The 19,763-nt window shown below is 48.5% G+C and overlaps 3 protein-coding genes across 7 annotated transcripts; 2 read left to right on the top strand and 1 right to left on the bottom strand.

The window, feature by feature from the left end:
• Positions 1–7,379: 7,379 nt before the first annotated feature.
• On the top strand, positions 7,380–12,522 carry NR1I3 (nuclear receptor subfamily 1 group I member 3). Of its 2 annotated transcripts, none has more exons than XM_046684235.1 (9): positions 7,380–7,549; positions 7,953–8,091; positions 8,551–8,681; positions 10,086–10,255; positions 10,481–10,620; positions 10,854–10,999; positions 11,083–11,211; positions 11,402–11,507; positions 12,385–12,522. In XM_046684235.1, the coding sequence occupies exons 2-9, from the start codon at positions 7,958–7,960 to the stop codon at positions 12,512–12,514; spliced, it is 1,086 nt and encodes a 361-aa protein (XP_046540191.1). In that variant the 5' UTR covers positions 7,380–7,549; positions 7,953–7,957; the 3' UTR covers positions 12,515–12,522. The 2 variants fall into 2 exon arrangements, with proteins under 2 accessions (XP_046540191.1, XP_046540192.1); XM_046684236.1 differs by having other exon boundaries at positions 11,095–11,211.
• Positions 12,523–12,530: 8 nt separating this feature from the next.
• TOMM40L (translocase of outer mitochondrial membrane 40 like) lies at positions 12,531–16,688 on the bottom strand. Of its 4 annotated transcripts, none has more exons than XM_046684238.1 (10): positions 16,151–16,688; positions 15,680–15,830; positions 15,321–15,388; positions 14,958–15,050; positions 14,572–14,673; positions 14,318–14,423; positions 14,003–14,125; positions 13,812–13,888; positions 13,517–13,619; positions 12,531–13,382 (listed from the first exon to the last, which is right to left on the bottom strand). In XM_046684238.1, the coding sequence occupies exons 2-10, from the start codon at positions 15,792–15,794 to the stop codon at positions 13,243–13,245; spliced, it is 927 nt and encodes a 308-aa protein (XP_046540194.1). In that variant the 5' UTR covers positions 15,795–15,830; positions 16,151–16,688; the 3' UTR covers positions 12,531–13,242. The 4 variants fall into 4 exon arrangements, with proteins under 4 accessions (XP_046540194.1, XP_046540193.1, XP_046540195.1 ...); XM_046684237.1 differs by having other exon boundaries at positions 12,532–13,382; positions 15,680–15,930; positions 16,151–16,301; XM_046684239.1 differs by lacking the exon at positions 15,321–15,388 and having other exon boundaries at positions 12,532–13,382; positions 15,680–15,930; positions 16,151–16,687.
• Positions 16,689–18,136: 1,448 nt separating this feature from the next.
• Positions 18,137–19,486, top strand: APOA2 (apolipoprotein A2). Its single transcript, XM_046683946.1, has 4 exons — positions 18,137–18,209; positions 18,374–18,449; positions 18,741–18,873; positions 19,252–19,486. The coding sequence occupies exons 2-4, from the start codon at positions 18,398–18,400 to the stop codon at positions 19,367–19,369; spliced, it is 303 nt and encodes a 100-aa protein (XP_046539902.1). The 5' UTR covers positions 18,137–18,209; positions 18,374–18,397; the 3' UTR covers positions 19,370–19,486.
• Positions 19,487–19,763: the final 277 nt, after the last annotated feature.

Raw genomic sequence — 19,763 nt, forward strand, 5'->3', positions numbered from 1 at the left:
CCATAGATTATTAAATGCCCAAGTATGTGAAAACAGTAAGTCGTATAACAGTAAATAATAATAGATCAGAGAAGAAAGACATTGTCTAGGACCAAAAGATTCAAAAGGTTCCTGAGGGAAATGGGATTTGAGTTGGGACTTAAAGGAAGGATAAAATTTAGAAAAATGGTGGAAGGAAGGGAGGTAAAAACATGTGTCAATCTGGCATTTGGGTGATAACAAGAGAAAAATGATGAAAGAAGACTGAGGTTTATGATGAGGAAGTTGCAGGAGACCTGTGAAGTCCTTGAATACCAGAATAAGGAATTTAAACCTGACCCTTGGACAAATAGCATTTTTAGATTATTCTCGCAGAGGAAATATAGGACTGATTTGACAAAAGAAAGACTGAGAGCGGGGAGACCAAGATGGGGATATTGCAGTCATACAAAGTGTAAGAGCCTGGGTGAGTGTAGTGATAGCAACAGAAGACAAGGGGCAACATCAAGAAACATAGGTATAAGGAATCAATAAGACGGTGACTAACAAGATTTAGGAGAGGATTCAAAGTGACTCTCGGAATTCAGGACTGGGAAATTGGGAATGTTATGCAATTATTCATTGGGTATTAAGCACACATTATGGCCAGGACCTATGCTAGGTGTTGGGAAAAGAAGACTTATATGACACAGAGGGTTTTGTTGTTTGTTTGTTTTTTTAAGATTACACCTGAGCTAACATCTGTTGCCAATCTTCTTTTTTTCTTCTTCTCCCCAAAGCCCCCCAGTACATAGTTGTATATTGTAGTTGAAGGTCCTTCTTTTTGTGCTATGTGGGACGCCGCCTCAGCATGGTTGGATGAGCGGTACCATGTCTGTACCCGAGATTGGAACCGGCGAGACCCTGGGCCGCTGAAGGAGAGTGCACGAACTTAACCACTCGGCTACTGGGCCAGCCCCTGACACAGAGTTTACAGTCTCCCTAGAGACAGTCATATGAACATAAAAGCGCAATATTGTTATAGATGCTGTGATAGAAGTCTGGGCAAGTGCAGTGGGAGTCCAGAGAAGGGAACAGAATGAGATTTAACCTGAACAGGCATCAGAAGGAGCTACTAGGAATAGCAAGATCCCATGGAACTGGAGTTGTAGATTCTGGAGACATTCACATACTAGAAGGAGGATAAGTGAAATCAGGTATGTAAAGGTACTCTGTAAACTGTGATGTTAAAATGTTAGCTATTTTTACACTTTACCAGAAGCTTGTGAATAGATGAACTATTAGGGAAGAACATAGAAGAAGAAAGGTAGAGATTGAAATTGAGCCGTAGAGAAAACCCATAGTTTTTCCTAACCCATAGGCTTAGGAAAAAGGAGGCTCCAATAGAGGAGAAAGAAAAAATAGCTATTAGGAATACAAGTGGAGAACCAGGAATGCATGGCATAGTAGAGGCTAGGGAGAAAAAGAGTTTCAAAGGAGAAGATATGGTTGTTAGGGAGTCAAAAGCAGTAGGGAGGTTGCTTGGGAGAAACATAAGAGAAAGCCCATTGAATTCAACAAGCCACAGGAGATCTTTGGTGAGTCTAGAGAAAGAAGATTAAAACCAGATTACAAGGTGGAAAGGAAAAGAGGTAGCCTGAACCCTTTCTGTTCAAAGAAGTGTTTGTGCCAGAACCCAGGAGGCCAAACAGGATAGAGCAGGCCCAGACTGAAAATTTGGCTTGGTGGACACCTGTGCAAGATTGGCCAGATGCCAAATGCGAACATGGCAGGTAGGAAGAGCAGGTAGGAATGGTTCAGAAGTCAGAAAGGAGCCAGGAATCAGACTAGAAGACTAATGGTATCCTGTCAGAGAATCGGGACAGCAAAAGATAATCGGCTATGGAAGCCAGCAGCTAAAAGGGAAGCAGGAATGTATCCAGATGACACTGTGGAACCTACATTGCTGGAAAATGCCTGGCACAAAGTAGATATCCATTAAACATTTGTTGAATTAATGGATGCTGTCACAAAAATAACATATGATGCCACATGGAAAGAGCATGAATTTGGAATCAGACCTTAATTCATATCCTAGCCCACTTATTCATTCTATAAATATTTATTATATATGCCTGGAGTATACAAGACCGTAAGGATCCAAAAATAAAAAAGACAGCTCTTGACTTCAACAACTCACAGTGATTGACAGAGTCAGAAAGAAACAGACAATTGCTCTGCAATGTGATAAGTGCTATGACAAATGTGTGTGCAGAGGTATAGCTCTAACCCAAAGGCTCCCAGAGGTGATCTGCTGTGCTCAGGCCTGAAGGGCCAAGAGGATCAGGAGGGCCAAGGGAGGAGGTATGCAGCAATTCCAACCAGACAGAATAACAAGGGCAGATATTCAGAGGTGAGTGAGCACAGCTTGTTCAGGAAACTCTAAATGCTTAAGCACATTTAGAGCCAAAGTGTGATGTGTTAGGTCACGGGAGAGAAGTGGCCTTGGAATAGATGAGGCCAGAGTGATAAATAGGGGCCAGATCACAAAGGACTTTGTGTGACATGCTAAAGAGATTGGATTTTATCCTGAAGGTGATGAGAAGCAAATGAGGAATTTTAAGCAGGGGAGAGACATGATCATATTTGCATTTTAGAAATAGCAACAGCATGGAGGATGGGTTGGAAGGAGATGAGGCTGGTTGTAGGGAGAATAATTTAATAGGCTCCTGCATAATAAGTAAAAAAGGTTAAGAATCTGAACTCAGCTAAGAGGTAGTGAGCATGTAGGAGTCAGGAGATAGGAGGGACATGGCATAGCAACTGATCATTTCTATGGAGGGAGTGAAAGGAGGCTAGGTGACTACCCAGGTTTTGGCTTGACATCTGGGACAGGGTGGTAGTGGAGAGGAAGGAAAGGAAGAGGGTAAGAGAATGAATATGTATCAACTTCCTTCCATGTTGCAACCACTGTGTAAGAAACTTTACATATATTACTTTATTTAATCTTCACAACAAACCTGGCTAGTGGGTGTTATTAACCTCCCCTTACTAGATAAGAAAACTGGACTTCAGAGAGCTTAACCTACCAGGCCACAACCAACACAGATGTTTTTCAGATCCTGGCCCTGAACAGGCATGTTGGAAGAGGGCAGGGACATCAGTTAACTCTGAAAGCCCATACACCATGGATGCTAGGGGCATCCTGCAGCAGAACCCAGGCTCAGTCTGCCCTCTTGGGAGATACCCTGAGGCTGGGGGAGCATTTCTGTATATAGAAGAGCAATCTCAGAGAGGTGCGTCCCCAAGGCAAACCCATCTCAAAGAATTGCAAGGTAGATTTCTCCATGAAGAACAAGGCTCAGGGCAATCCTGGGCCCCAGGTGAAGGGTCAGCCCTGGACCAGAGCATCTTTCCTCCAGCCTGAACTCCTCCCTAAGTATTCAAAACTGATCTAGGGAAAGGAAGTCGGCCTCACTTCCCTGGCCTGGGATTGGCCCAGCCTGATGATATCTGACTCACATCAAGCTGGGTCTCAGTGATGTCAAATAATTAGGGAAGGAGCAAAAAAAGTAATGCAGCTAGCAAGAGCCAGCACCAGAATTTGACCTAAGTCTGTATGACTCCAGAGCCCATGCTCTTTCCACCTTCTCGTGTTGGGATAGGCACCAAGTTAGGTAATATGGGAGAAATTAGATTGTGGAAGGGTGGCAATGACTTCCATTTTATTTTATTTTTTCCAGTTTTATTGAAGTATAATTGACATATGACATTGTATAAGTTTAAGGTATACAACACAATGGTTTGCTGTATGTACATATTGTGAAGTGATTTACCTCATATAACTACAAATTTTTTTCCTCGTAATAAAAATTTTTAAGATCTACTCTCTTAGCAATTTTCAAACATACAGAACAGTACTGTTAACTGTATTACATGTTGCATATTACCTCCTCAGAACTTATTTATCGTATAACTGGGAGCTTGTACCTTTTGACCACCTTCCCTCAATTACTCTCCATTCACCCTGCACATCTGGCAACCACAATCTGATCTCTTTTCTATGAGGTTGGGCTGTTTTTAGATTCCACGTATAAGTGAGATCATACAGTATTTGTCTTTCTATGTCTGATATTTCACTTAGCATAATGCCCTCAAGGTCCATCCATGTTGTCACAAATGGCAGGATTTCCTTCTTTTTTATGACTGAATAGTATTCCATTCAATAGATAGACAGACAGACAGATCTCACATCTTCTTTATCCATTCATCCACTGACGGACACTTAGGTTGTTTCCATATCTTGGCTATTGTAAATAATGCTGCAATAAACATGGAGGTGTGGATATCTCTTTGACACAGTGATTTCCTTTCCTTCGGATATATACTCAGAGTGGAATTGCTGGATCATATGGTAGTTGTATGTTCAACTTTTTGAGGAACCTCCATACTGTTTTCCTTAGTGGTTATACCAATTTACACTCCAACCAACAGTGCACAAGAGTTCCCTTTTCTCCACATCCTTGCCAGCATTTATCTCTTGTCTTTTCAATGACAGCCATCCTAACATGTGTGAGGTGATTTCTCATTGTGGTTTTGATTTGCATTTCCCTGATGATTAGTGATATTGAGCACCTTTTCATGTACCTGTTGGCCATCTGAATATCTTCTTTGGGAAAATGTCTATTCAGGCCCTTTGCCCAGTTTTCAAATTCTATTGTTTATTTTTTTGCTGTTGAGTTATATGAGTTCCTTACGTATTTTGAATATTAACCCCTTATCTGATGTGTGATTTGCAAATATTTTCTCCCATTCTGTAGGCTGCCTTTTCATTTTGGTTGATCATTTCTTTTTCTGTGATTTTAGTTTGATGTAGTCCCACTTGTTTATTTTTTATTTTGTTGCGAGTTCAATTTATTTATGCAGTCTCCATAATTATACAGTAAATTCCTTGGTAACAGGGACCCTCTATTTTCTCCCTCCTTATAGTGCCTTGTCACAGAGTAGGCACTTAATAGCTTATTCCTAGAGTAAGTTGGCAACCATGGAAGTGGATAGGGGCCCAAGGATGGATGACCCTGTTCTCCTCCTGTAGTCTCTCTCCCAGTTGCTGGTGCCACCATCCACTCAATCACCCATGCTAGAAACCTGGAGTCATCTTTAACTCCTCTTCCTCTTTCTCAACCCAGACATTCTAGTAGTCACCAAGTTCCAATTATTTCACAACCCATGTATTTCTCAAAACCCTCTCCTCCTCTAATCCTGCCACTATCCTAGCTCAGGCTTAATCTTCTCTCACCTACATTATGGCAATAGCTTTCTAACTGGTCACTTTGCCTCCAGTCCTGCTCTCTCAAATCCATCTTCCAAACAGCCAGCAGCGTAAGATAGCTAGAATAAGACAGATCTATCTAGAATAGATCTGACCATGTCATTTCCCAGCTTACCCTTTAAAAGCTTCCTGATAGCTTCAGGCTGCTTAGTCTGGCACGTGAGGTCTACAATGGACTGGTCCTGCCTACATCTCAGCCTCAAACCCCATCTCTCTGACTTCTCTCTTCCCACTCCCAGACTGAAATGTTATGCTCCAACAAGAGAGGCCTGTTTGTGGTTCTACCATATCCACTTTTTTGTATCTCGCTTCTTGAACCTCTCAGGTTGCACCCTCTGCCTGAGTTGCCTTTTATTTTTCACCTGGTTAACTCATTATCCTTTAAAAATCAACTCAGTTGTCACTTGTCCAGGGAGCATTCCCTGCCTCCTGCTCAACATCCCTTTGCCAAAGCAGCATTAGGTGCCCCTTTCCTGGGGTCCCATAATGCTCTGTGCATAGCACCATCATTGATCTATATCTATATTGGCTATATTTCTATTTAAAGGTCTGTCTCCCCCACTAGTACATTTAAACTCCCTGAGGGCAGGAGACCATCTTATTCATCTTTTTATATGTGTTTTTGTCTAACACATAGTAGGTTCTCAGTCAATATTTGTTGATTGAATGAATTAGTATGAATTCTCAGAGTCACACTTAAGCAAAGATACCAACAGATGCATACACGTAAATATGCTCACCATCTTCCAGGGACCAGATCTAAGCACCTGTGCTCACTAGAACTCAGCTTCTTTCAAAATGCAATAAGTTATGCATAGTTGTATGTTGTACCACTTAAGATTAAGGGTTCCACCAACTCATTCTGGGAACCTAAACAAGGTTCCTGTTAACTCAGTCTCTTCTCTTTGTCTCTATCTCTCCCTGTGTGTGTTTATGACTCTAGCCTGCACTTGGGTTTTTAACTCATTTTTAGAGCAACATTAACTGTAATTTAACTCTTAATTGATGAAGCAGAATACATAACAGCCCCCCCCCCGCCCAGCCTATAAAAAAGGAAAAAAGAAAAATGCTTATTTCTAGTGGGAGAAGACTGTGTGAGTGCAGAAACAGCAAACCCCCAGGGAGATCTGCAGTGAGAAGGACCCTACAAATCGGAAGACTGTGACTTTGCCTTTATTCCAGTGTGTGTGGGATCAGATTTATCCAAATAGACGTATCCAACATATCGCTCATGCCCAAAACATCCAAATAGCTTTTGAAATTACTTTTTCTGTTCATAAATGTTGGGAGAGTATATATATGCATTTTTACACTTGCAAAAATGTTCTTCAGTGTCAACGGAGCACTAGACAACCCCAGTGAAGATCCTACTTCTGATTCTCAAACTTATTAACTAGAAGTCCTTTGTCTTGGCTCCAGACAGGACCAGAGACATAATTTTCAGGGCCCACTGAAGTATGAAAATGCCAAGCCCTTTGTTCAAAAATCATTAAGAATTTCAAAACGGCAACAGCAGGCATTAACCAAGCCCAAGACCCCTCTGAGCAGAGGGTGTTATGTGACTGCACAAGTCACGCGCCCACAAAGCCAGCTCTGGCTCCAGTCCCCAAATCAATCTCAAACACCTCTAATTGATTAGAGGCCTCTCTGATTTAATTCTCAGCCCTTCCAAATTCTCAGAAGTTGGACCTCTTCTAGCTCTGTGTGTATGTTCTTAATTAGATCCCATCTCTTTTGAAGAGCTTTCATTTTGGGGGCATCATACAATTGTTACATATATTCTTTTCCTATTGACTTCCTGCAAGTGAAAAAGCTGGCTCTGTCTCACCCTCTCTCTTCCCAGCTTGTCCAGGATCCATGTACAGAGAAGGCTGCAGATCTAGCCTAAAGCTTAGCAGCAAGGAAAATCTCCATGGGTCTAATAAGGAGCAGTTTCTAATGGGTCATGAGGTCCCCACCCACCACAGTCCCTCCCCATGTGCCAGCAACCAGCACCATGGGCATTCTGGGAAAACCTCCTACCCAGGCCTTTGCCCTGGGTCCAGAGGCCGTGCCCTATCTAGGTGGTCACTGAGGACAACTGGAGGCCACACACAGCAGAAGTTCTGTTTTCCAGGTACCAAGGGTCATAATCCCAAACTCCAAACGCCAGCAGCTCCCGAGATCAAGGGGAAAGCAGAAGCAGAGTGAGAGTTTGGGGAGAGGAATCCCATACCAGATTCTGTGGCCTGCAGGTGACATGCTGCCTAAGAGGAGCAGGTAGGAAATCTGTTGGGGACTAGAGACTAAAAGCAATAAAGTACAGGGCTGGCCCGGTGGTGCAGCGGTTAAGTGCGCACCTTCCACTTTGGCGGCCTGGGGTTCACCGGTTCAGATCCCAGGTGCGGACATGGCACCACTTGGCACACCATGCTGTGGTAGGCGTCCCACATATAAAGTAAAGGAAGATGGGCACGGATGTTAGCTCAGGGCCAGTCTTCCTCAGCGAAAAGAGGAGGATTGGCAGCAGTTAGCTCAGGACTAATCTTCCTCAAAAAAAAAAAAAAAAAGCAATAAAGTACAGATATCAGGCCCAGGGAAGGGTTGGGAAGAAGCTCTATAGAAGGGGGAGAAGTGGGTCAGGGGTGGCCCAGAGCTGACTGCTAACCCCTCCTACATTCAGGGCCTATGACAGCCACCCCAACATCTGAAGCCATGGCCAGTGAGGAAGATGAGCCTAGGAACTGCGTGGTATGCGGGGACCGAGCTACAGGCTATCACTTCCATGCCCTGACTTGTGAGGGCTGCAAGGGTTTCTTCAGGTGAGAGCCTCCTCCCCAAGAGAAACAACCTCCCCAGTTGCCTGCCAGGCAGGCTTTAAGCCCTGGCACATGCCCAAGCTCGTTCAACTATATTACTCCTGCATCCTAGAGCCTAACTACCCTGGGGCTAGCATGTTCCATCTTGCCAGCCTCAATACTGTATAAATAGAGGGAAAGTGTTTGCCCTATGGACACAACCCCTTAGTCAAGAGTACCTGATATGTACTCACTACCCACGGAGCTCCAGGCTAGTACTGTGTCAACAAGGCTTTTCTGAGTGACCCTGGCCCTCCATGGAAATGCCTGAGATGTGTCGTACCCTATCCACCCTTAGGAACTTTTGGGCAAAGCTCAGATTAGCCCTTGTCACCATAGATTCTTTTAGATGATGTCATCTCAGCCCCTCACATACCCACTGTTCACTGCCATCTCCAACTCTCACAATTCTACCTCTCACAGACGAACAGTCAACAAAAAAACTGGTCTCACCTGCCCCTTTGCTGGAAGCTGTAACGTCAGCAAGGCCCAGAGGCGCCACTGCCCAGCCTGCAGGTTGCAGAAGTGCCTAAATGCTGGCATGAAGAAGGACAGTGAGTTAGCCCCCACGATCCCAAGAATTCATTATGTCTCTCTGCCCTTGTTCCCACAGCATATTCTCCACATAGTGGACAGCTTTTTGAAACAAGTCAGATGATGTCGCTCTTCTGTTCAAAACCTCCAATGGCTCCTCCTCTCTCTTATGGTCCCTGATCTCCTGGTCTAGCTCCCCCATACCACTTCTCTGATTTTATTTCCTACTCTTTTCCCCTTGCTCAAATCCTTCCCAGCCACACTGACTTCAATGCCACCTCAAACACACCAAGCACACTCTCCTCAGGACTTTCACATTCGCACCTGCCATTCCCTCTACCAGGAACACCCTTCCCCTAGATATCCATCCCGCTTGCTCTTCCTCTTCTTTTTTTTTTCTTTTTCTCCCCAAATCCCCCCAGTACCTAGTTGTATATATTTTGTTGTGGGTCCTTCTAGTTGTGGCATGTGGGACGCTGCCTCAGCGTGGCCTGACGAGCAGTGCCATGTCCGCGCCCAGGATCCGAACCAGCGAAACTCTGGGCCACCCAAGCAGAGCGCGCAAACTTAACCAGTCGGCCACGGGGCCGGCCCCTTGCTCTTTCTCTACTTTCTCTCAAGTATAGTGATTGTCATATAGGTACTTAATAATTGTTGAATTAATTATTTAATGCTTTTTCTCTGTGCCAGGTAATTAGGCTATGCTCCCAACAGCTAATGTAACTAGGGCTCACAGAAGTCAACTTGCCCAAGTCCACTCAGCTAAAAAGTTGTAGAGTCAGTATTCAAACTTCTGTCTGACTCCCAAACCCTTGCTTTTTCCACGACATCACACTGCATTTCAATATGGAGTGGTGAAAGGGAAACTGAGAGAGTCAAAAAATCTTGGTTTGAATTCAATCTACATCACTTAAGTATTTTGTGACCTTGGACCTATCACTGGAATCTCAGCCTGTTTACATTTCTGAAAAATATGGATAATAACACCTGCCCTGTCTACCCACAGGATTGTTTCATCCTGCCAGATTTAACCTCAGAAGCTTTGAAATTACAATGCTATGCAAATATAAGGTGATGTTTTTAGGTGATGTTTTAGGTATGAAGAGCCCTCCCTCTTAGTGTTCCCCCAGAAGCCAAACCTCTCCTTAACACCATTTGCACTTTATTCTCCACCCTTGCTTTCTCTCCCACAGTGCTTTGTTTTCTGCTGCAGTGCCTCACAGGTTGGGGAAAGTGCACAGGAATCCCCTACCACCTGGAGCCTCTGGGACTTCAGCCAAGCCCAAGGAGGACTCAGGAACTCTCCTCGGTCCCTGCATCCCTCATTGTGCAGGCGGTCTGAGGAGTCCCAGACCAGGGGCTGGCAGAGGACGGTGCCCTCTGCTGGTCTCAATAGCTTTGTCACATCTCTTGCCTGGGCACAGTGATCCTGTCGTCAGAAGCCCTGGCATTGCGGCGAGCAAAGCAGGCCCAGCGACGGGCACAGCAAGCACCTACGCAGCTGAGTAAGGAGCAGAAAGAGCTAGTCCAGATACTCCTGGGGGCCCACAACCGCCACCTGGGCACCATGTTTGAGCAGTTTGTACAGTTCAGGGTGAGCACTTACAGGATTTGGGCTGGAATGTGACCAAAAGGCTGCCCAAGGAGGCTGGCATGAGGGAGGGGGCTGTGTACCATGCACCAATACAGAGCACAGGACTTCTCCAGAATCCCAGCCTAGGCAGGCTCCTCAGCCCAGAACCCTTCCAAGATAAGGCTGGCAAGGCCTAAAGGAGATCCCTAGGACCAGGGCCTCAGACTCAGGCTCTCATCTCTGCAGCCTCCAGCTCATCTGTTCATCCATCACCAAGGCTTGCCCACCCTGGTCCCTGTACTGCCTCTGCTCACGCACTTTGCAGACATCAACACTTTCATGGTACAGCAAGTCATCAAGTTCACCAAGGATCTACCCCTCTTCCGGTGAGTGACATTCCCTTCCCTTTCAAGGAAAAAACACTCCAGTAAATTGCAACCCCTCCCCACCACCAAAAAAAAAGTCACTGACCAAACAAATCCATCCCTCAGCTTTTCCAAGCACCAGGTCTTGAATTCTCAACTTTGTTTCTAAGTATCTCAGTCAGAACTGGGAGTTCCTTACCCTCTCTGAAGTTCAGGCTAGAGTCTAAAGTGCCCTTGTTCACTGCTCCCCACAGGTCCTTGCCCATGGAGGACCAGATCTCCCTTCTCAAGGGAGCAGCTCTAGAAATCTGTCAGATCGCACTCAATACCACTTTCTGTCTCCAAACCCAAAACTTTCTCTGTGGACCTCTTCGCTACACAATAGAAGATGGAGCCCGTGGTGAGATGATGCTAGAACAGTAGAGGGCATGTGTCCTTGTCATATGGTATGTGGCAAGGTGACCTGAAGGCTCCTAAGCCTAGTATCTCCCACAGTGGGGTTCCAGGAAGAATTTTTAGAGTTGTTCTTTCGCTTCCATGGGACACTGCGGCGGCTGCAGCTCCAGGTGCCCGAGTATGTGCTCATGGCTGCCACGGCCCTCTTCTCTCCTGGTGAGCATCCCCCCAAAGCCCAGAAGCTTTTGTTCCACCACGTCTGCCCAAACTCTCAGCTCCTTGAATCCATCCATCCCAGGCCATTTAGTCTTCAAACCCGTGGAATGGGTCTATCCCAGCCCCTGGAGCACAGTGCAGGCCCACCCCCAGCCCCTACCTTGTCCTTCCCCTGCTCCCTATCTTACAGACCGGCCTGGGATTACCAGGAGGGAAGAGATTGATCAGGTCCAAGAGGAGATGGCACTGACTCTGCACAGCTACATCAAAGGCCAGCAGCCAAGGCCCCGGGATCGGTACAGTGGGAGACTGGGGGCTTGGAGGCTGCACTAGGGCAAGAAGGGGTCGGGGAAATACTGAGCTCAGGATGAATACTTTTACTGTCCTTTCCTTTGGGGAACCAGGTCCCTTGGGGGTCTAGTTCTTCCCTCCCATCTCATATGGTTCCAGCATCCAAATTGCTTCTACTGCTGTTTCATCTCACTTTTTCCAGATTTTTTTATTTAGTAGATGCAAAGTAGTAGCTCACAGGCTCTGTATAATAGCATTCCTGAGATTGATGACATCCATCGCCTCACCAATTCAACTTCTCCAGACTAAAGCAGCCTTTCGGGAGTCTTGCTCATTCTTCCCTTCGTCCTTCCCCTCCTCTCCATTGGATCAGTTCCTTTAATTTTTCATTCCCCTCGAGGTTACGGTCATTCACAGTTTCATGGCCAAAGCCAATCCCTGGCCCAACAGCCCATGATCTCTCCAGGCTCTGAGGTCTGCTCCACTTCTTCTCCTGCTCATTTCTCAATGAGCCAGTTTGGTCAGAGAGGGATGCTTTATACCATAGAACACACCCACCTTCTAGAACCTGCTCTAGAAGGCCAGACCCTCAGATTCCACACAGTTACGTTCTGGCCAAGTCTGAAGCTCTCTTCACACTTGGCCCTAAGAGCTCTGGGTTCAAGAAAAACTGGGCATGGTGAGATAAGACAAGGTTAGACAGAGGCTCCCCTGGGGACCTTTGGAACTTTTGATAAATTTGTTATATCAGAGCATGATTTTCTTTAGTGTTTAAACCTAGCTTCACTGACGGGTAGTTCAGGGGATCAGGGCCACAGGAAAAGACTCTCAGCTGCCTTATTTTCTTCCTCTTTCTCTGGTGACCCCACTACTTCCTCCAAGGTTTCTGTATGCGAAGCTGCTGGGCCTGTTGGCTGAGCTCCGGAGCCTTAACAATGCATACGGGTACCAAATCCAGCACATCCGGGGACTGTCCGCCATGATGCCACTGCTCCAGGAAATCTGCAGCTGAAGCCGTAGCTCACCTCCTTCCCCAGCCCATCTGAACACACTGGACTGGAAAGGGGGAAATGCTGGGACCAGAGGTTGGGATTTGTAGAAAGGAAGCCCAGTGGTTGCAATGAAAGACTAAAGTAATAACTGCCTCTTCATGCAGTCATCGGGGGAGAGAGGGTGACCTTGGGGACAAAGTTGTTCTCTGGAAGCACAGAAGATGGGGAAGGAGGAAGCCTCAGGGCTAAGAGGTAAAGAAGCTCCTTCTGGGAATGGGTGGGCCCCACTTTCTGAGGTCAAAGATTTAGCCCTTCAGCCCTTTTTTCCCAGTCTTGGGAGTCTCTGGGATGGAAAACAAAATGGGGAGGTAATCCCATGCCGAATTTTCTGCTCTGAAGAGGAAGAGGCTAGGAGCTTTAATCCATAGGGAGAATGAAGAAGGGGGGAGTGAGGAGAGACAATTCACCCAGACATACCCCTTAATCCTTCTCCTTTAGTCTTTAGAGCCACAAGAGCATGGGAAGATGATACCAGGCTGGTGGCAGAGGTGGGAGCCTCAAACCATTGCCTCATCAGCTGCCCCTGTGACAGCTCCAGTTCTGAGGAGGGCATGGTCCTGTCCCCCACTCTGCTCCTGGGACCTAGAGGTGACCCAGCAAGGTGGGCTCTGGAAAGAGGCCTAGTCTCTGGCCCTAGGGCACCTGACTCAGAGATTCCACTGCTGTGGTGGCTGACTCTGGGACAACCTCAGCCCACAGTGATGCTGAAGCCACAATGGAATCTGTTACGCCAGTGGTTGAGGAAGGCTCCGAGGGCTAGAGTGACGGGCAGCGGGGGCATCTTCTTCTCCAGCACAGCACCCACACACCAGTTACTATCCACCAAGCCTGTTGGGGAAGAAAATAGAGATTAGGTTACTTAACAGGGCTTGGAGAAAGGGGTCAGCAGAAGTAGGCGGAGCTTCCCCCCTTCCGTCCCTCCCAATCCCTCAGTACCTGACTGTCATCTCAATAACCCTCACCTCTAAACACCATGTTGGCCTGGGGCAGAGTCAGGTGGTAACCAAAGGAGAAGGTTGTGTCTTGTAGCCTTGTGTTCGCCTCAAACTCCACTCCAACCTGAACCTGAGAAGCATGGGCAAGGATGGGAGAGGGATCTGTCTCAGCAAAGACTACAGGAGTCCTGACAGGGAATCAGCAGAGTGAAGGCATGCAAGGAACGTATGCGTAGTATGGATAGGAAGAATAGCAGGGCCTGTGGAGGCCTGAGGGGAGGCAAAAGTTCATGACTGACTTGTGGGGTGGCAGTAGTCTCACCTGTTCATTTGCCCTGTGGTAATAACTTGCATGGGCCCCACCTGATCCCACATTCAACGTAGCTACCCAGTGTACAGCTGTAAAGACCAAAGTACGGGAGAAAAGGAGCATTATTGTAGTAGGACACAGGCTAAGAACCCAGCCAAGTCCAGAATTTCCCCTCTCCATCACTATTCCTCCTCACCCCATACCAGAGTACTTCCCAGCCAGGGTCAAGATGGCCCCCTCTTCGCCTGGCCGCCGGTGATAAACTAGCTCTCCTCCTAGCACCAGCCGATGAGTGAGGCTCTGCAGGAAGTGAGCGACCATGATCACTGTAGGGGAGTGGGGAAACATGGAGTCAGTCACGGAAACAATACCCAAGCCATCTCCTTCACCTCAAGAAGCCCCCACCCCAGCCGGCCCAAGTTTTTTCTAATCCCTGAACTGTACAGACAACAAAGAGGCATAGGCAACATTAGCAAGTGTGCAGCCAAGATAAAAAGAACCCTGTCCCGATTCCTCACCTGATTCCCCAATCAGGTCAGGATTTCCTAGGGTCAGAGTGGCTGTGTAGTCATCTCCCCGATACTCGCCATCAAACTGCCAAGTCAGGAACTTGGCCTGCTGCGTCTGGGTAGGGAGAGCAAGAAGTAAGATCTCCCTTCCTTTTTATCATCACTATTGCCTCTGCTTGTCTCCCTGGAGTCCCCAGAGCAGGGCACTCATGGAGGAGAAAGAGGAAATGCTTTAGAGGATGAAGGCAGGAGCCATGGGTCACCTGGAAGACAGCCTTGGCTCGCAGTCGCTCTGCCAAGAGGAGCAGGACCTGGGCGTTGAGGCTGCCGCTGCTGTCCATATCCCCTACCACTGTGGGGAACACCTGTTGAAGAGCGTAGACAGTAAGACCGAGCTGGGCGGCACCACTCAGCCTAAATCCAAATACAGGATTTCTTTAACAGTATCCAGCGCCCCCTAGTGGAGCCACAAAGACAAACTCCTACTGATCACACAGAAATGTTTCCCCACCCTCTCCCATTCAGACGAAACACAGAGAAGCAGGTGTCCTGCCCATTCTTCCCCATAACACACACATTTTTCTCCTCCTCTGGACCTGTGTCCCAGGTGAGCTCTTAGGGAGATGACCCAGGTATGTGAAGCCCTCACCTCCGTGGGGCTAAGTTGCCAGTCCCCAGCATAGGCTGCATGGAGGTGGTAGCCGGGCAAGCCCAGAGCACTCATGTGCACGGTGTGAGCCACCTGAAGAAAGAGAAGTCAATGGAGGAGAGAGCATTCCTGCTCCATTTCAACCCCCCATCCCACCCTTCATCTTCTCCCCATCCAGAAGGCCTTTTAAGAATCCCAAATGTTCAAACATATACAGATTAAAAGCAACAAGTCCCACAGGCAAGGGAATTAAAGAGAGCCCTTCATCCTCCCTCACTTGTCCCATATAGCCTGGCTAAGGAGAAGAGGATCCAGGGACAGGCAGGGAGGAATAGTAAGGAGGGGCCAGAGAAGTGGGAGCACCTGGAAATGGCTGCTCAGAACCTTGTTGACAACGAGCTTCACTCCCTCCATCTGTGCTGGGAATACATCTGAAGGGGGTGGAGGGGAGGGGAAGGGAAGGAATAAGCACAGACAAGGAACCCCTACCCCCAAGAAATAGTCTCCCCTTTCAATCCCATAGAAAGCGCTTTGGAGGAACTGACCTCCTTTCAAGTCCTGTATTGAAATGCTCCACTTCATTCTGGCACCTGATCCTCCCTGAGGCTGGATGCCCGGACTGTGATCTCCCCTTTCCTACTCCCATCACTAGACACCCAGCGTTCAAGACCCTCCCCTCCTCTGCCTCTTCAACTTGAGAGGCTCAAATGCCAAGTTCTCACCTTTGCATAGCCGGTGCAGCTCATCGAAGCTCCCAGGGTTGGGCAGAGGTTCCTCTCGACGCGGACTCCGGCGGGGCAAAGCCCCCATCGGTGCCAGGCCCAACGTGTTCCCCATTTCAGTACAGAAGACAGGGGATGGGCCGGGGTTAGCCTGGGAAAGGACGCTATTGCTCCCGCTATCCCCCACGGGCCCCACCCCCCATCATCCGGCTCCCCAGTCCCAGAAACTTCCACATTGTCCGACGCTAGACCTGGAACAGGAAGAGTCGGGGAAGAGGGCACCGATGGGGAGAGTGAACGCCAGTCACACTCCCATCCCATCGTTAATCCTTCACCCCCACCTGTCACCCCTGTTCCCTCCCCCACTCTCTAATCCTAGCTCCCACCACAGACCTCACTCAGCTTCCTAATCTTTCTGCACTTCATTCCTGGGCCCCTAGCTGAGGCTTGCAATGGAGCAGTAGCCCTTACCGTCTCAAACCATCATGCTACCGCTTTCCCCCCAGCACACCCCGGTCATCTTGATGGGGGCAGCCATCTTGAGTAATGGCAGAACTGCAGCTTCACGCTGAATTCCCAGCGTGGTCATTAACGCCATCTTGGAACCGGGCAAAAAAAGATATCAAAGACCCGACCCTCCCTTGATTGGGCCCCGCCCAATCGGTAAAAAAAAAGCTGCCTCCATCTCCCAGGGGCCAATGGAAGAGGAGGAAGCAAACTAGCGGCAGACCTTACGTCCACAGAGCTCTAACCCCGGCACTGCAGAGGCAGGCGGGACTTGATTGGAAGCTCCTTAGCTTTACTGTAGTAGATGGCCTTAGATCGCCGGCCTCTCCAAGGTCAGGAAAAACCTGTGAGCATACAAGACACTAGAGGGAGCATCTTGGTGCTTGGGCCACTGAGGCTCTATCCACCATATAGCCTGGAGACTTGCTTTTTGCGCAGAGTGGCAGAGGAAACGACTGTGAAGACTTCTTTCGAACCCTGGTTCATGTCGTTCCTAGGCTCTCCCTCCCCCAATCTCTCCCCAACTCCCTTCCCGCACCTCCACCGCCGCACTCCCCTCCCCTCCCCCGCCACGAACCCCTGAGAACTTCTCACAGCCCTCCACCGTACACCACAGCACACAGTACACTTCCAAACGAGTACTACTCACGAGTACAGCTCTCCCTAGGACATGGACCCACGCCTCCCTCCTAGAGGTCTACACCTCTCAAAGTTAGCCCTCTTGTCCTTTTGGTGGAATGGGAATGGGTGTGAGAGTCTAGGGTAGAGGAGCGGGCGCTGCAGCCTAAGTTCTAGCACAACTATTCACTGAAACATCTGCCCTCTGCCTCTTAATCCTTCCTTCCCTCATTCCCCAGGCAGAGTTGCCAAATGAAATCCAGGAATATGGACTCCCGCCCCCAAATGTGCTCCACTCCAGAGCGGGAAACAAGTCGAAACAGTGCCCTTCAAGTACTAAGCGCTCCACAGGGGAATAAGTCAAGTTGGAATAAGATTTCTTGGGCTCTGGTCATCTCCCTCACTAGCCCTCACATCTCCACCCCCATCTCTCAGGAATGTTCTATATACACTTTGATGGCAAAAGAGTGAAGATACAAATACTTCTGATATCTATTTAGCTGATTTCACACACACGCTTGGGCCTGGGGAATGTACCTCTGCCCTCCCTCACAATCAGGGCTGGGGCCTTGGTCAGAGGGATGCTATGGTCTCTGCTAGCTCATATTGGCTGACCACCACCTAGAACTGATAAGGCGATTTAATCACCTGGGACCTTCAACCTTTGTTCCTGGTGGAAGCCTCTCATTCACCTCTTCTTCTGCCAGAGCACTCCAATTGGAAAGGGGAGGGCAGAGGCTGCTTTCCAAATTTGTTTTATTGGGGGTAGGGTGTACTGATTGATCAGTACTCAGGAGGATCATTCTGGGCTCTCATGTTTTCTCTGCCATCTCATTACATATTAACTCAAAAAGGGACAAAGTCAATCAATCCTGTCCTCTGACCCTGATCCTTGTTCTCTCAACCCTCATCCCCATCGTCCCTGCCCCTGATTTCAACTCCTTTCTCCTTTCTTCTGTTCCCCAATACCTCTCTGCCAAGTTGCAGTGAAGGGGGTAGGGTTGCAGAGATGAAATATACCCATAATGGGACAAAGATACCAAGGGCTGAGGGCTTGATACATCAGAGTTTTCCAGAGAAAAACTAGGAATCCTGCTTCCTGCAGCAGTCAAATCCAAGGACTGCTAGCCCCGGACCCCAAAAGAATGAGTCTCAAGTAGGCCTGAAATATCCCTCCTTGGCCTGCATGAAGCCCTCCCTGCCTCCCACCCGTCACAAGTACCCTGCATGCTTGTCCTCTCCTCCCCCACTTCTCTAACGTGTTTACTCCAACATGGCCTCTGCCCCACCTGGCCCCTCCACAGTCCTTATCACCTGACAGGGGAGTAGGGAAGCAGACTGGTATATAGCCCCTGCCTCCCCAGCCAGGCCAGGTGCAGACAGCAAAGACAGAAACGCTGAGAAGGTAGGATAAGGGAGTAAGAGGTGTGGGCAGCATTCGAAGAAGACCAGGTTTTAATTGTGGGAAGGGAGGGAAGCAAGTTGGAGTGGGAACCTAGGTAGGGGTCCCTGGGGAGGGGCTGAAGCCCATTTAGCTTCAGTGTTCTCCCCCTCCCCAACTGTTCCCAGGCCACCTTCCCCACCATTACCACCATGAAGCTGCTTGCAGTGACTGTGCTATTCCTCACCATCTGCAGCCTTGAAGGTGGGTGTGACATGGAGAGGGGTCCCAGGGGAGAGAAGGTGCTGGGGGTCCTAGCTACTCATCTGTCTATGCTCCCGTGCCCGGGTCTGGCGACAAAGGGGATCAAAAGGAAGATCCTTCCTTCTCTAAAGCCCAGAAAGCCCCCCAAAGACCTGGAGCTGGATACCTGTTTGGGGAGGGGGCTGAGAGCTCTGGCTGGGTACTGGCAGAGGTATGGCAGGAGGCCAGGACTCATTGCTGGGGACCCAGCTGCAAAGCCTTGTGTGTGTGTATGTTTCTGTGTGTGTGCAGGTGCTTTGGTTCGGAGACAGGCGGAAGAGTCATGTCTGCAGAACCTGGCCTCTCGGTACCTCCAGACCGTGACCGACTATGGCAAGGACCTGGTGGAGAAGGCCAAGGCCCCAGAGCTCCAGGCTCAGGCCAAGTAAGTCTCAAAGGAAGCGGGTCAGGGACAGGGGGCTGTAGAGAGAAAGAAGGGAAGATGGGAGATTCCACAGAAGACTGAGCTTGGGGGTGAGGTTTAGGGAGGATGAGGTTTAAATTGGAGAGAAAAATTCCTTCATCACCCCACAGATCCCACCGACCTCTTGGACACAAAGGGACAGCAGGAACTGGGCTTTGAGATTCTTTCTAGAGTCTGTTCCTCTGCCCAGTGGAGGGCTTGCCTCTCCTCCTAGGAGCTTTGCCATGCCAGGATGGAGCAGGCACTAGAGTTTGGGGACTTGGATCTCGCTTTCCACCACCAAAACCCTGCCAGTGCCTAGGATCTCTCACACTGACCTCTAATCCCTCACATATCCAGGGCTTACTTTGAGAAGACACAGGAGCAGCTGACACCCTTGGTCAAGAAGATTGGAAATGATCTGCTTAACTTCTTCAGCCATTTCATAGAACTCAAAACACAGCCTGCCACCAAGTGAGGTGTCCAGACCATTGTCTTCCATCCCCAGCAGACCCCTAGAACAGCCACTGGCCAGGCCTAGAGCCCCTCTCCCTACCCGCTCCTTGTTTTCTACAATAAATTTTGAAGAAGTCAAGTTGTGAGCCTGGTGTGTTTGGAGATTGGGAGAAGTTGGGCTAGTGGGGGAGGAGTAGGAGGGAGGACAAAGAGAAATCTGTGTCTAATAGGAGAGGGGTTTTGGTGTGAAGGGGTGGAGATAGGGTTGAAGAGACAAATGATGGAAACGACAGGGTGGAGGTGCCTGCAATTCCTCTCCAAATCCAGAGAATCTCCTGCAGGCCTGGGAACCACTCTGCAGTGGAGGCTAAAGAGCCTTTGCATTGGACATGGAACCGTGAAAGGCATGAAAGATT

This window comes from Equus quagga, chromosome 13 (assembly GCF_021613505.1).
Source record: "Equus quagga isolate Etosha38 chromosome 13, UCLA_HA_Equagga_1.0, whole genome shotgun sequence".
Lineage (NCBI taxonomy): Eukaryota > Metazoa > Chordata > Mammalia > Perissodactyla > Equidae > Equus > Equus quagga.

Bases quoted from the DNA above. Each gene is read 5' to 3' on its own strand.
- NR1I3 (XM_046684235.1), top strand. From the start codon at position 7,958: ATGACAGCCACCCCAACATCTGAAGCCATGGCCAGTGAGGAAGATGAG. The intron at 8,092-8,550 runs GTGAGAGCCTCC...TACCTCTCACAG, and splicing joins GGCTGCAAGGGTTTCTTCAG to ACGAACAGTCAACAAAAAAA. The intron at 10,621-10,853 runs GTGAGTGACATT...TGCTCCCCACAG, and splicing joins AAGGATCTACCCCTCTTCCG to GTCCTTGCCCATGGAGGACC.
- TOMM40L (XM_046684238.1), bottom strand. From the start codon at position 15,794: ATGGGGAACACGTTGGGCCTGGCACCGATGGGGGCTTTGCCCCGCCGG. The intron at 14,674-14,957 runs GTGAGGGCTTCA...GCTCTTCAACAG, and splicing joins GGCAACTTAGCCCCACGGAG to GTGTTCCCCACAGTGGTAGG. The intron at 13,620-13,811 runs GTGAGACTACTG...CATGCTTCTCAG, and splicing joins ACCACAGGGCAAATGAACAG to GTTCAGGTTGGAGTGGAGTT.
- APOA2 (XM_046683946.1), top strand. From the start codon at position 18,398: ATGAAGCTGCTTGCAGTGACTGTGCTATTCCTCACCATCTGCAGCCTT. The intron at 18,450-18,740 runs GTGGGTGTGACA...GTGTGTGTGCAG, and splicing joins CACCATCTGCAGCCTTGAAG to GTGCTTTGGTTCGGAGACAG. The intron at 18,874-19,251 runs GTAAGTCTCAAA...TCACATATCCAG, and splicing joins GAGCTCCAGGCTCAGGCCAA to GGCTTACTTTGAGAAGACAC.